The sequence below is a fragment of the Natator depressus genome, chromosome 8 (genome assembly GCF_965152275.1).
Source record: "Natator depressus isolate rNatDep1 chromosome 8, rNatDep2.hap1, whole genome shotgun sequence".
Taxonomy (NCBI): domain Eukaryota; kingdom Metazoa; phylum Chordata; order Testudines; family Cheloniidae; genus Natator; species Natator depressus.
Window position 1 is genome coordinate 43,923,754 of NC_134241.1, and position 15,168 is coordinate 43,938,921.

The window sequence follows — 15,168 nt, forward strand, 5'->3', positions numbered from 1 at the left end:
TGGAGCCGGGGGGGGGGGAGGGGCACAAAAAAAGGTGGGAGCTGCCAAAAAAATTTTCGCTTGGGGCGGCAAAAATCCTAGAGCCGGCCCTGCTCAGGAGGAGCCCTCTACCTCCCTCCCCTCCCAAGGGGGGCTTGGATTTCTCTTCTCTTTGCCAGCAGCTCACACAGACCCACTCAAGTCTGAGTTGAGGGAATCTGAGCTGCTCATGGGTCTAGAGTGACTCTGTCCCGAGGGCACCTCCATTTCCATCTCGACTCTGCCATCCACCTGCAATGGCTTCGCTGTCCTTACACTTATTGTCTGGCACCAAACAGGGCCCCTCATGGGATTAGGGACCACACACACAAACACTTTTCTGTGGCTTGTAATTTGGCCAGGTCTGGACAGACTTTCCTGGAGCAGCAAAAGGTCTGGGCGGCTCTGATCCCAGACCTGTCCTCCTACCCCTGCCAGGTTTCTAACTTCCTGCTGTCAACCTCTGAGCTGCTCTGAGGAAAGGTTGCAGATAACCTTTATAAAGACTGGCAGTGCTGCCTCCCGTCTGCCCCTCTATCTCAGTTCTCAAAACTGGCAGAGCTGCTGGAAAATGAAACGTATCAGCAATAAATGGAAAGCTGCAGCAGAGCCGAAATGTGGCACATTTCAGCCCCCAAGGTTATAGTTGAGCAAAGTTATAAGCAACTGAAGACAGAAGGTTCTTGCCATGCACAGGACTAGGCAGGCTGCAAACTCAGCAGCCCTGGGCGTTCAGCCGGCTCATGGAGGAGGAATCTCCGTGAATCGCAGCCAGTCCATAATGCGTGACCCAGCCCCATGCGCCAAGGCCCTCATTTTGCAGTGAACACTGCATGGGCTCAGGGGTCTGCCCGCACAGCACTCAGTGTGGGATCAGGACCTGAATTTCTTCCTCTTGCATGACAGCCTCAACTGCAGCAGCTCTTACCTTAATTGTAGTGCCTGTCCCGGTTATCAGGTGGACCGCACCTCTGAGCCCTCCTGGTGTCTCCGAGAGCACCCCATGGGGGCTCTGGCCATCACCTCTCAGGGTGGGGTCAGGCGATCCTGCCACTCTCAGAGCAGGAGCTGGGTTCAGCCCACTGTGAGTACCTCAGCAGGTCTGGTATATGCCCAGACTCTGCAATTCTGTCCCTCCAGGACCAAACAGTGAGAATTAGTGACCCAACAGCTTCCTTTAATTAGCATTTGTTTAGAACAAAAGCATTTGAGAGAGAACAGATCTTAAAATAATGGAGCAGGCTCAATGCAATGGGTGTTTTCCCCTGATGCTTGCCATTCCCTTGACTGGGAAAGCACCATTCCATGGGATGTGGGTATGTCCACATTGCAGCTCGGAGCAGGGTGACTCCAGCTTGGGTAGGCACACCTGCATGAGCTGGAATCTAGCTAGCATGGCTATAAGCAGCAGTGAAGATGGGGGGTCTAGCCCATCACCACGTGGGGCAATGTGAGTACGTACCCGGAGTTCCAGGGAGGCTTGTGCAGCCTCTGCTGGGGTCCAGGCTGCCACGTTTTCACTGCCATTTTTAGCCATGCTACCTAGAGCAAAGCTAGCACAAGTGTGCCCTAGGCTGCAGTCACCCCTCCGACTGCTGTGCAGATGTAACCTTTGCATCCCTTTGTGCCAGCTTGAACCCCTAGACAGCTGCTGACAGTGCCTCCTCTCTGCAGTAATCACAGCACTTCGAAACTGTTTGTAGCCCTGTGGTCTGGCGGGTCCCAGCATGTCTCCAAGTATAAATATTCTAAGATTTGTACATTGCAGCTCCTACGGTGTCCACAACATTGTGTATCACTCCATTTCTGTCACAGCACCTAAACCCTTTAGGAGATGTCAGGCTTCTCTCCTCGGGGAGCCATCCTATTTATGCCACATGCTGGAGCTTCCCCAAGCCCCACATCGGGACAGGCCTAGAGAAAGTGGCTGATGAGTCTGTTGTCAGTGAACCCAGCCAGAGCTCCCAGCGTCAATGAGACACTAAACCAAAGTCAGAAATAAACAACTGGGCAGTGTTGCTAGCAGGACTACTTGAACATGACGTGAACAACCCTAGAGTGAGCTGTGGGCACAGAACTGCTCTAATAGTGCTGTGGGATGGGGAATGCATTGAGTGCTTGGAACTCCCCGTATTGAGATACTTGGGGAGGACGGTGCTGGGGACACTCTGAATGGTGATGTTGGGATTCTGTATCGGGCTCTCTCTGGATCTGTGGCCGGCGGGGTGGTTTCTGTGGATAGGGGACAGTGCCACAGGTCATTATTGGGGTCTCGGTCAGTAAAAGAAGGGAAGCTTTCTGCCTTGGGAACCCAGCCCTGCTGTGCAGTGCTGTCTATTGACATCGCCCCATGTGTTCTTCTCTGCAGGGCTTACTGTGATGGTGATGGGAAGGAGATGGTGCCCAGAGCCAGTCACTTGACAGGTAAGGAGCACTGCCCTGTATTGAAGAGCTGGCCTGCTCCCAGGTCGGGCATGGCCCTGCTGTCTGTGTGGGCGCCTCTGATCTGTGTTCTTCGCTCCGCCCACTCTCAAGACCCTTGTAAATGTCAGGAGTGTGCTGTGTGTCCCCCATCCCAGTTAGCACTGGAGGTCTAGCAGCAAACTTTGGTGTACCCCACTGGTCACCTCTCTCCAGCGCAATTCGTGGCCATTTATAATGACCCTTCCGCTGTGGTTATTCTGCCAGCCTCCACCCCATCTGGCAGCACATGTATTCTAGCTAATTCGTGTTATTCTTTTGAGTACGCTGTAGCCTTGATCCACTAACTTTGTAATTCCCTCAGCAAAGCAATCCAGTTGGTCTGGGATAGCTAGTTAGTTACAGACTCCAGCAGATTACTCATGCTTCCATTACCCTCCAGCTGTTTTTAGATCTCTTTTCCTCTTAATGTGTTGTCATGTGATCATGCAGACTCTGTCTCTGCGTAGTGACCAATCTTCCATTATAACCCTTATGAGATAGGAGAGCAAGGGTGGCTCAGTGGTTTAGGGTGCTAGCAGGAGGCTTGAGAGACCTTGATCCACCCTGCCCCACCAAAGACTTCCTGTGTGACTTGGCCAAGTCATTTAGTGTCTCTGTGCCTCGGTTCCCATCTGCACAATGGGGATTTTCACCCTGCCCCCCAGGGAAATATATCCGAGTGTGAGGTGCTCTGGTACGTAAGAGAGAGTTCTTGCCCACGTTCTCTTTCTTGGGCTTGGGAACGAGTGCACTTCGCACAACCATTTCCCCAGCTTCCCGGCTCCCTGTCCAGACCTTGATTCCAGGCCCAGGCCCAGGCCCAGGCTTCTTTCCCTGTGGGCTCCTGAAAGTCCCTAGGAGCTGCCAGGGACCCTAGTACTGTCTGTGTTGTGCATATGGTTCCTGCTGGCCCACTGAGGCCTGCAGCAGGGCCGGTGGGCTTCAGGGGTGCCACAGGGGCGGGGGCTGGAGTCAAGGTATGGCGCCTGAGGAAGCAGGGACGTGCAATAAGAAGCTGGCTGAGTACCATGCCAACCCCTGACGCTTCATAGGTGTCCGTGCTTCGTGGCTCTCTGGTACCAGTGACTTGCAGAGCAGCCTGGCTCAGCTGGTCCCATTGGACAGCAGAGCTCAGGGGCTCCCCAAGCTGATCTGTTTCCGGTACATGTCAGACAATTCAAACTGCCAAGGACATGAGGATGACTTCAGACAAAACACTTGACGCTTTGGGTAAGGCTGAGGGTTCCTATCAGTGAGTTCAGGATAAAAAACTCTGAAACAGTGCTGTAATCACATCAGAATGGCCATAGCGGGTCTGACCAATGGTTCAGCTAGCCTAGTATCCTGCCTTCTGACAATGACCAGTGCCAGATGCTTCTGAGGGAGTTAACAGAACAGGGCAATTTATGGAGTGATCCCTCCCATTGTCCAGTCCCAGCTTCTGGCAGTCAGAGGTTTAGGGACACTCAGAGCATGGGGTCGTGTCCCTGACCATCTTGGCTAATAGCCATTGATGGACCTATCCTCCATGAATTTATCTAGTTCTGTTTTGAACAAGTTATACTTTTGGCCTTCACAACATCCATGAAGAGTTCCACAGGTTAACTATGTGTTCTGTGAAGAACTACTTCCTTATGTATGTTTTTAATTTGCTGACTATTAATTTCATCAGGTGACCCCTAGTTCCTGTGTTTGTGATGTGCTAAATAACACTTCCCTATTTATTTTCTCCATAACATTTATGATTTTTATAGATCTGTCGTATCTCCCCCTTAGGCATCTCTTTTTTCTAAGATGAACAGTTCCAGTCTTTTAATCTCTTCTCAAAAGAAAGCTGTTCCATACGCCTAATCAAATTTGTTTCCCTTCTCTGTACCTTTTCCAGTTCTAATAGATTTTTTTTGAGAAAGGGGTGACCAGAACTGCAGGCAGTATGCAAGGTGTGGGCATACCAGGGATTTCAGTTTTGGCATTATGAATTTTCTGTTTTATTATCTATCCCTTTCTTAAGGATTTTCAACGTTCTGTTCACTTTGACTGCTGCTGCAGATTGAGTGGATGTTTTCTGAGAAGTATTCACAATAACTCAAAAGATCTTTTTCTTGAGTGGTAACAGCTAGCTTAGACCCCATCATTTTGTATGTATAATTGGGATTATTTTTTCCAATGAGCATTGCTTTGCACTTTTGAACACTGAATTGCATCTGCCATTTTGTCACCCAGTTTTGTGAGATCCCTTTATAACTCTTTGCAGTCAGCTTTGAACTTAACTATTCTGAGTAATTTTGTATTATCTACAATTTTGCCACCTCATTGCTCACCCCCTTTTCCAAATCACTTATGAGTATGTTGAACAGTACTGGTCTCAGTACAGATCCTTGGGGGACCCAACTATTTACCTCTCTCCATTTATTCCTACCCTTTGTTTCCTATCTTTTGACCAGTTACTGATCCATGAATGGACCTTTCCTCTTATTCCATGACTGCTTACTTTGTTTAAGAGGCTTGGTGAAGGACCTTGTCAAAGGCTTTCTGAAAGTCCAAGTACACTATATCCTCCTGATCACCCTTGTCCATGTGCTTGTTTGACTCTCTCAAAGAATTCTAATAGATTGGTGAAGCATGATTTCCCTTTACAAAAGCCATGCTGTCTCTTCCCCAACATATTGTGTTTATCTATGTGTCCGGTAATTCTGTTCTATACTGTAGTTATAAACAAAACAAGCCCATGAAATCCAGAGAAGGTCAAGTAAACAGCCTTAACTGACCCCTATAGTGATGCCCTGAGAAACCACCCAGGAACTCTGAGACAACCTTATCCATCCATCACAAAGCATTTCAACTCCTGGGTGAGCACAAAGGCTAGATAATATTGGCCCTTTTAGCGTGAGTGGTTAGTCAATATATGGGGTCTTGTCGGGTTGTTTCCCTTAGGAGGAGAAACTGATGATACAAATCAAATGTTTCCTTGGTGCAACCCTGTTTATTTACAAAGAATGCATGGTAGGGCCAACCAACAGCAGGGAGTTACTGGCTGACAATACTAAGCCTGCTGCCAGCCAGCACTTTGTGCCAAAGAAGTTCTTTTGGCTTCCTTTCGGGGACACATGACCCCTGCTTCTCTGACTTTCTCCTGGCTTCTCACACCCACCTCTGCCATTCAATTAGTGCCCCAGCCCAGGAGCGGATTTACCATGAAACAGACTGTGCAGTGGCACGGGGCCCCCCAATGACAGGGGAGCCCCCAAAATGCAGGACAAATATCTGACAACCTGCCCCTGAGTCCCAGCTGGTGGATGCCTGCATGCTGTGGCCCCACACCGCTCCTGGAAGCGGCCGGCTGCTAGCAGGTCTCTGCGTGCCCCGGGCCGGGGGCGGGGAGGTGGATCCATGCTCTGCCCCTACCTCGGGCAGTGCATGGAGACCTGCTGTCCCCCTCCCACCAAGGGGTGCGCAGAGATGTGCCAGCAGCAGCACAGCAGGGCTAAGGTGGTTCCCTGCCTGCTCTGCCTCCCTTCCTCCGTGCTGCTTCACTCCTGGAAGCAGCCGGCATGTTCCTGCAGCCCCTGGAGGGGGTGGGGGCGGGTGTCTCTGCACGCTGCCCCCACCCCAAGCGCTGACTCCGCAGCTCCCATTGGCCGGGAACTGCGGCCAATGGGAGCTGTGTGGGCAGTGCCTGCGGGCAGTGGCGCATGGAGACTCCCTGCCTCCCTCTGCCTAGGGACCACTGCCAGAGGGGTGTGCCGGTCGGTTTGGGAGCCATGCTGCCCAAGGTAAGCACTGCCCCCCTGCCTGCCTGCCTCCCTCCCCCCCCAGCCCAGAGCCTGCACCCAAACTTCCTCCTAGAGCCTGCACCTGCACCCCATCCCCCTGCCCCAATAAGGTATCTTTTTTTTTCCTTTGTCCTCCTATATTATAAGTAATGGGAAGTAAATGAAAAAGTATGAAAAATGGGGGGTAAGAAGGAGATGAGAGAATGTTCTTTTTCTTGGAGGGGGGAATTGAAGTTGCACGCAGGGCCCCTCGAACTCTAAATCTGCTACTGCCCCAGCCCTTGGCATTTGCCATCAGTTCCCAGGGAAACTCCTCCTATATTCCCTGAGTTAGTTCTTGCTCAGGTCTTCCGTGTCTAGTTCAGCTATCTTTCTCCATAAAGAAGTTAAATGCTTCTTCCATTTGGCCAGAATGGAGGACAGCTAGCATACCCATCAACTTCAGCAAAGTCTGCGAGTGTCCATAGATCAAAGACCTGCTTTTTGGCAGCTACCAACATCCTCGAGCATAACAATAAATTACTCTTAGTTGTACAGCTTGCAAAATCTGGGTGCAGAAAAAGCTGGACTTTCTAAATTCCTGATTAGTCCTGCAGGCTGTAATTCCCTGTTCTTCACTAAGGCACCAGTTATACACAGTATTTACTGTATCTACAGAGACAATACTCCCAGACCCCAATCATGATATTATAGCACTTGCATGATGAGAATAAAGGGATTAGTTGAGTGACAGAGATTGGAGGTGCCAGGACAGGGTCTACTCTAAATTGTAGGTGTTTTTGCAGCAAAAGACTGTTGGCTTTTTAAAGCCCTTATGAAAAACTGATGGGGTAACTGGGAGATGGGCATGGCATGACCACTGTACCAGTACACCAACCTCAGAGAATTAAAATGGCCATGACCGTTATCTAGGAACTTCTCCGAGCCCACACGAAAAGCTCTTGGATCCCAAAATAACCCAGTTTGTTGTACCGATGTGATGCTGCAAACACCTGCTGGCGTGAACAATGGCGTGAACAAAACAGCTCTAAGCCTAGATGTGTGAGGGATGTAGCAAGGGAGGTTTAGAGGCTGGTATTCCTGATGCAGGAATCCCAGGGTGAGGTTCTCTGGCCTGCATGATGGAGGAGGTCAGAGTGGATGAGTGCAATGGTCCCTTCTAACCTTAAAATCTGTGGCTCGCTCCAGGGAAGAGTAAAGGTTGTTTGGGTGCCTAACTAGTGCATTTCCATAATTTCATATATTAGCCTCGCTTTGTAATTTAACCTTGACTCTGAATTTCCAGTGATTAAGTGGGAAAGTTTCAGCATTCCTGTAAGGCAATGTTACCCTCAGATGATGGCTATTTACTTTTAAATTACTGATAGGTGCTTTAACTCCGGCTTGATGCAGTTTTTACCTGGAGGTATGATCCAGTTTGCTCGCTAAGCATGTGTATGAAACAGACACTTCACCTGCGTTTCCTCTGTGCTCCCTTTCCAGCTGTTCTCTGCAATGCCCCAGAGCAGGGGACCCTAGACATCTCCACTGAGAATCCCCTGAGGCAGACACCTATGTCGGGAGACTTTGAGACAGCCCGTCACCCAGTGCCGGCTCAGACTCCGCCAGGCCTTGAGAAGAGCCCTCCAATGCAGACTCATGTCCTCACTGGCCTGGAGATGGGCCCTGTAGTGCAGACCCAAACCCTGCGAGATTTTGAGAAGGTAAGTCCCACCCTGGGGCCAAACTTGTCCTGATGTCGATAGGAACTTTGCAGGTGCAAGGGCTGGATAACATGGGGGATTGCAGACCCAGCCTGTTATTCCTATTGCAAACAGGACAGTTAATGTGATGTTTACCTTGCTCTTTTGTCTGCTGGCTCAGGTTATTTGTTTAGGGCCTTGTGTTATTTTTCCCATCAAGGTCTGTCCCAATTCCCTTTGCATCTCTGTGAGCTCCTGTTGCTTTCTGGCATCATCCATTGCTGGAAGCATATAATAGTGGTTCTGAGGAGTCCCAACCATGCTGAGCCTCATCTTCACAGCCCTGTGCAGCCTCTGTTTGCACTGAAGTGCCTCCTGGACCCACATGAAGCTTGCAGGGTGGAGAGTGATTTGATGGGTTGGTTGGGACTGAGGCTTCAACTCTCAGCGCTCTTTGATCTTCTCTGGAGCCTGTAGCCTTTTTTGCCTTTGGCCTGTGCCAGCTCAATGAGCAGTGTTGTGGCTTCCAAATGACCAGAAGAGACTGGGGTACAGGAGTGGGTTATTTCCTTACTAGGGGAGAAGGAGTTGAGATGGACATACTCCTCTTGGACAGGGAGCAGAGGACACACTCTAGCTTGCAGAAATAGCATCCCTTTCAGAACTCCCACAAAACTGCTCTGTGCTCCAATCCCACCCAGACTAAGGGGGAAGTTGATAGAGATATAAATAACAAACTAGGAATAGTAGTGTGACAGGGCCAAGACTCACCACCGCTGGCGCCTCCCACTGGTTGTTCCAGGAATAGCTCTGTCTGCTGCAGAGCATCCTCAGCAGATGGTGTCTTGCCCGTTCTGCTGCCCTGGGACCTGCGTTGCTCCCCACTCAGCGGTGTCTGCTTCAGGACACTGCCCTCTGACAGTGCCCACTACTCCAGACACACCCCCTTCCGGGTGGCAGGTTAACAGCAGTCTTTGGGACTTGCACCTGCCTCAGTGGCCAACCACAACCCAAAGTCTAGCCCCTTAGCTCAGGGGCAAGTTGCAGTCTGTATTGGCCACTGTCTTCTGTGGCCAGGTGCAGTGTAAGGGGAGGACCCAGGCCCGCCCACTACTCTGGGTCCCAACCCAGGGACCCTCTAGTGGCAGCCTCTTTCTGCCCTCCTTTGTTCCCCTCTTGTCCGCCTATTCTTCCCTGGGCCACTTTCCCTTTGGTCCTGTGTACCTTCTAGGCCCTTTGTAGCAGGGTCTGCAGCCTGGCCCTGGCCCTGGCCCTGGCCCTGGCCCTGGCCCTGGCGGCTCCTTGCTTCAGGAGCCTGTCCTTCTCCCTCACTAGTCAGGGAAAGACTGCCTTCTTTGCTGCTAGGCCGCCTTTATATAAAACCTCCCCCAGCCCTGACTGGCTGCCTCTTCCTTCCCCTGATTGGCCCTCCACAGGCCTTTATTGATTGGCTGCTGGTCTGTGCAGCCTCAAAAGGCCTGTTCCAGCCCTTTTCTCAGGGGTGGGGTGACCGTCCCACCACAAGTAGAAAATTGATAAGGCAAACAAAGGGACACAAGGAGACCTTTATGGCCAGCAGAGTTAAGGACAATAAGAAGGAGTTTTGCAAGCATATTAGGAACAAAAAGAATCCTGACTATAGTATTGGTCCATTACTAGATGGAAATGGTAGAATTATCAATAATGCAGAAAAGGCTGAAGGGTTCAATAAATATTTCTGTTCTTTTTCTTTGGGGAGGGCTGGGGGAGGAAGCAGTACCCTCGCTCGGGCCCTGCAGGGGCTGAGGCTCCAAGGGCTGAGGGAGCACATGAAAATAGGTTAGATCTAACGCAGAGCTGCTTCACCAACCCCGTTACCCTCTAGTTCCATTTGCTGGAATATAGGGTTAACTAATCCAGAAGACTTTTATTCAGTGCAATACTGGACTATATTGAGGGGCGGACCAGTCAACAACTAGTTGCGTGCACTAGTTTCTAGCCATGGCACAGAGTGGTGCAGCAGCAGGATGACTGGGTTCCTTGCATATTATTTTCATTCGGTGAGAGAAGGCAAAGCAAAGTCCCCAGCCACAGGCTTTCCAGACCTGGAGATAGGGAGCTGGTTTAGGAAGCCGGTCACTTTCCTCCTGGAACTGTGTTAGATTAGAGTAACACGGGCACAGAGCACTTCTTGGTGAAAGAAAAGCGAGATTCCAGTGCGTGAGTGACTTGGAGATAATGGAGCAGGCACATGTCATGTTTGTGCCAACCCCAACTGCTGAAGAATGGAGTCTGTCCCCACTCCTGGACTGAGACTGTTTTAAAAAATTTATGAAATTAAAAAGAAAATGGAGTTCTCTTTATTTGCCTTCTGGCTTCTGTGCCTTCGGGGAGTACTCGGCTCACTTTTTCTCTGCAGCCAGGAGCACTGGAAACTTATATGTAAAAAAACAAAAAGACAGCTGAGCTTCTCAGTAAGTCACTTGGGCTCTGGGGGCTGGGGCTTGAAGGGAAACCCCAAATATTGTGAGACTCAATAACAATCGTTGGCAACACTGCATGTCTTGTGAAAACAGTCATAGAACCTTCAAAGGAGGGCTGTTGTTAACACATGAGATGGGTTGCATCCGCTGTGTCTTTCTTAGGGTGCTATCACACTTCAGTTGTGTTCAGGGGAAATGCCCAATTTGACCCCAAAGCAGCAATAAAACAAATCACTCTCTTTGCCACCTGCATTGAAGCAATGACCCCCAAATCATCTGCCCTCTGCAGAAAGCTCGGGCCAGCCCCCTGCAGAGGGATGACTTTCGCCCTTCTCTGAATGAAATGCCATTGTCTGTGCACAGTGACGTCTCCGGCAGAGGGAGGGGCAAAGCGCAGCCCTGTCAGGGAGCATATCCCGTTTCTGTGCGGCGCCCCAGTGCCCCCTTACACTTCTCTGCAGCCCTGCACAGGGGTTTTCGCTGCAGTGTGACTATGCATAGTTACTTCATATCATTGTTTAGGGGCCAATTAAGAATTACAGATTGTAATATCAAGGCTTTGAACTTTAAACTCCTGCCCTGTGTTTTGGCTAAACCTGGCTCTGATTGCATTCCTCACTGGAGGCTCAAAATAGGAGCCTTAATCTTCTGCCTTTCAGCCACGGGGTGGGTGAATGGGGGGTGTTTCAGTATTTCCACACTGGAGAAAAGCCTTTTCTTTATACCTTCCTTCCTGGAAAATGGCAGACAGACACACAGGCTCGGTGTTTAGGGACATCCCTGGCTGCAGCTCTGTGGGAGCCCTTGGTGCCCTTTCAGTGCTGCGCTGGAAGATCTGAGTCTGCACACACAGGGCGCGGGGCAAGGCAGTTCCCTAGGGACTCTCACCGAGTGGGAATTAGCCTTGCTGCTATCCAGCAGCTCCGAGAGCTCTCTCTTGGCCAGGCCTATCGCGTGTCACACGTTGTGGTGCCCTCTGGGTGGCTGTCATCCTACCTCTCACTGGCCTGCGTCCTGCAGTTGGGGTAAATGGCTCTTTTCTCTTCCATCCCTTCCTTGCATTATGCACCTTGCACAAGAGAGGTCAGCAGGACACCAATTAGAACCTGCCCTGGGCCTTTACCTGTGTCTCCCATGGGATCGGCTGGGGCCAGGCTCTGGGAGGGGGGAGGGGAGACCCTTGGGAGATTCAGCTGGTGGACACTGGGGTGTTGAGGGATCGGTGGGGAATATTCTCTCTTCTCCCTTCCCTGCTGCGTCCTCATCACGTTTCCTAGCTGCCCTCTCCCCTCCTGTGCGGGTCTCTGCTGGCCAGGCCCCAGGCTCCCATTAATGGCTTGCAGTTGGCTGGGAGGTGGACGTGGAGTCGCTAGGGCCGCTGTCCGGATCAGGTTACACCACTTGTGTCTGTCCATGCAGGATGTTCCCCTGCCAGGGATTCCACAGATATCTCCTGGAGGTAAAAAAGGAAAGCGAGCTGCACTCTTGCACCCAGTGGGAGCTGCTGAGCTGTGGGGAGGCTCCAACCGGGAGTGCTGCAGCCTCCCCACCATGTCTCCGTAGGCCGCCGTGGGCTGGGGCAGCTTCCCGGGGGCTTGGCTCATTCCCTTCCCTTGGCAATGTCCCCTGAGTGAGGGGGGTGATGCGGAGATGCCCCCCTCCATGGGTCACCCGCCATGTCTAACGGCTACCGTACTCTGTCCCAGCACCTCAATGATCTGAAGAAGGAGAACTTCAGCCTCAAGCTGCGCATCTACTTCCTGGAGGAGCGCATGCAGCAGAAGTATGAGGCCAGCCGGGAGGACGTCTACAAGCGGGTGAGTACGGCAGGCTGGGATGGATGGTGCAGCCGCGGCGTCTTCAGGCCCCACAGGGCACTGCGGGGGCTTGGGTGCCTTGGGGTAGGCCTGGTGGGGAGTGGTCAGCAGGGTCTGGGTCCTGGCCGGCACTGCCAGGGAGGGTCTGAACCTCCAGAGCATTGTTAGTGGGATGGGGTCTCACTGGAAGGGATTTGGGGTGAGGGTGGAGAGGAGGCGTCGTAGGAGCTGGGGCGAGGGCGTGTCAGCAGTGTGCTATGTGGGGAGGGAGGGAATCACAGGGGTCTCGGTTAATGGGATCCAGCCCAGCGGGTGGATTGGTGTCTCCGAGGCACTGGGACCCAGTGGGGTGAAGAGAGGACTTCTTCAGTAAACAGACTTTGGGCTGGGCTCGGGTGAATCAGTCAGAGGAGTTCAGTCACCAGGTGGAGCAGTTTGTCACTTACAGGGGTAGGGGTTCAGGGACCATGTCTTTAAGGGGATCCGAGGCTGGAGGTGTAGTTTATGGGGATTCAGCACCTGCATCCTGGGGGGCTTCTGGCGCTAAGCAGAGGGGTGGGGGTGGCGCTGGTTGAGGGGTTTATTTAGCCAGTCCCTCAGATCAGTGCCAGGGTATGGTGTGTGCGTGCGCTGGGGGAGCAGGAGGGTGGTGTCAGGCTGTGTCTTGGCCTGGGCACTGGGGTGGGAATTGGAGATGTCAGGGACTCAGCACTGATACACCCATCAGCCCTTTCTGGGCTTCTGCAAAAATCCCCATAAACTAGCGATGGGGGAGCCACCAAATACAGGGGATGCGGCTGAAGGTTCAGGGAGTTGGGTGCTTCTGTGAGCCAGTGGAGGATCCCCCCACACCCCGAGGGCCAGCTCCCTCCCCCCAACAGCCCCTCTCCACAGCTCCATCCACAGCTGTCTCTGGTGGGGGCCTGATGGGAGGAAAGCAGGCACAGACCCACCCTCCCCCAACCTCTATCCAGAGCCCCCTTGTTCCTCTCACCATGATCTGTCCCCATTTAGCCCCCACCCCACTGATTCTCTGCTCCACGTCTATCACTGGTCCATGCTGCCCCGGCTCCTGAGCCATCCTTCACTGCTCCCCCCATGCAGTTCATACTGTCGGTATTGCCCATCCCAAGGGTTTCCAAGTCATGAGCCAGGCCCCCCAAAAATCCACCAGTGGCTTAATCCTGATTTTTTTAAAAATTAGGAATTGGGATTTTAAAAAATTTGCCGATTCTTTGTGTTTCTCCACAAGCACCAGGGCTAGAGTCTTATTTCTAAGAGCAAAAGCTGAGAGTCTCACCTATTCACACGACTCCAGGAGCTGGGGCTTTAAGAGTAACACCACGTATGGCGAGAGTCGGTGTCTCTGTGCTGGGCCCCAGGCCCCTGTGCTGGCCGGCCCTACCATTGTCGCTGATAATGTCCTTACCCAGGATGTCCCCTCCCTGCTCTCGCTGACAAGAAAAATAAGGAGCAGCTGTTTGTGTAATTAGGCAGGGAGAGGGTCAGTGTAACAGGAGCTGTTGGTGCACGGAAGAGAAGCCTTTTGACTCTGCTCTGGCCCCACGGATCAGAGTGGTTGGGTGATCAGAGATAGAGTCCTCGCCAGTCGAGAGACTCCCTCTGGGTGCTCCGATGCCATGGGGAGAAGCGCAGTAAAAGACAGCAGATGGTTTCTCTCATCCCCGCAGTGACCCCTCCTTTTATCTGGGGTAAACATTCCTCAGCTTCCTTCACTGCAGCCTTGGCTAGGTCCTGGGACAACACGGGTGTGTGAGGCAGGTACACACTGATCCCCCAGTATGACACAGGGACTTTCCCAACTCTGGGCTCCCTTCCCCTCCCCTGGTGGCCCCTTGCAGGACAGAGACAAATCCTTGACTCGGATGGGAAGATAACCCAGACCTGGGCGTTACAGTATGGGTGATCCCTCACCTTGTTAACCCTTGTGCAGCCCTACCAAGCCAGCCCACTGTTTCATACTTAGTCTAATCCATCCATACTCTCCCCCCCGGGCCCCGCATCACATTTAAGTGACAAGAGCAGAAGGAAAGAAGAAAATGAAGCGTGCCTGGTAAGGCAAGTCCCACTCTCACTTAATCATTATGGTTGAAAAATCAAGCTCCTTGAAGCTAAGACATGTAGGAAAGGAAGGTTTTTGCAGCAGCATGAACTTGGCCATGTTGTTATATCGGGTATTTCCTGGCATTAGGGAAGAATGCTAGTTTCTCCATGGTGAAGGTTAGAACACGCTTTCATTTCAGGAGGCCAGTGTTGGTCACTCCCACAACCCCCACTTTGCCCCAGGTAAAGAAGTCACGATTGGGCGCTGTATGCACAAGCTCAAAGCCAGGTACAGTGATCAGGGGATCTGAGATGGGGGAGGGGGAAGTGTGGCAAAATTCAGCTCAAAGGAATTTGGCTGAGAAAGCTGTGAGCCACTGGAAAAGGGGGTGAGAACGCAAACAGACTCATGCTTAGCTAGCGCATTCTGCACTGCAGCCAGCTGTAGTTATTCTGATTTCACACACATACATCTGCTCACACGCTTACCCGTTGTGCGTGTGCATTCGAGTATGCGCAGATGCATAAGTACATTTAGACACACAAAGGGCTACCTTCACACATGCATCCACACACTCCTGCCTGTCTGTATGCAGCCACACCCTGTGCACACAAACACTGCCGTTAAGTCTTTGCATACTTGCACTGAGGTGTGTCAGTGCCATCATTCTCACACCCTTGCACACATATTTTCATGTGCATGCACATACATCCCTGCATGTGAGCGGATGTGCACTGCACTGTGGGAGACCTAGGCAAAGTGCTGACAGCTCTCCTCTGCCTCCAGTGTGTGAAAAGCACAGTGAAGGCAAAATGGGCCAGGCGCTGCCAGCCAATGGCGAGGGAGCCGCCTGCTGTTCCCAGGTAGCTGGAGTTATAAATAGATTGG

At 51.9% G+C, this 15,168-nt stretch overlaps 1 protein-coding gene across 5 annotated transcripts in view; it reads left to right on the top strand.

The window, feature by feature from the left end:
* Positions 1–15,168, top strand: part of PDE4DIP (phosphodiesterase 4D interacting protein) — a 153,528-nt gene that overhangs the window by 15,682 nt on the left and 122,678 nt on the right. For all 5 annotated transcript variants that reach the window (XM_074960872.1, XM_074960881.1, XM_074960880.1 and 2 more), the window contains exons 2-4: positions 2,387–2,442; positions 7,737–7,957; positions 12,105–12,215. In XM_074960872.1, the coding sequence (XP_074816973.1) occupies positions 2,387–2,442; positions 7,737–7,957; positions 12,105–12,215 (388 nt within the window). The remainder of the gene's footprint in view (positions 1–2,386; positions 2,443–7,736; positions 7,958–12,104; positions 12,216–15,168) is intronic.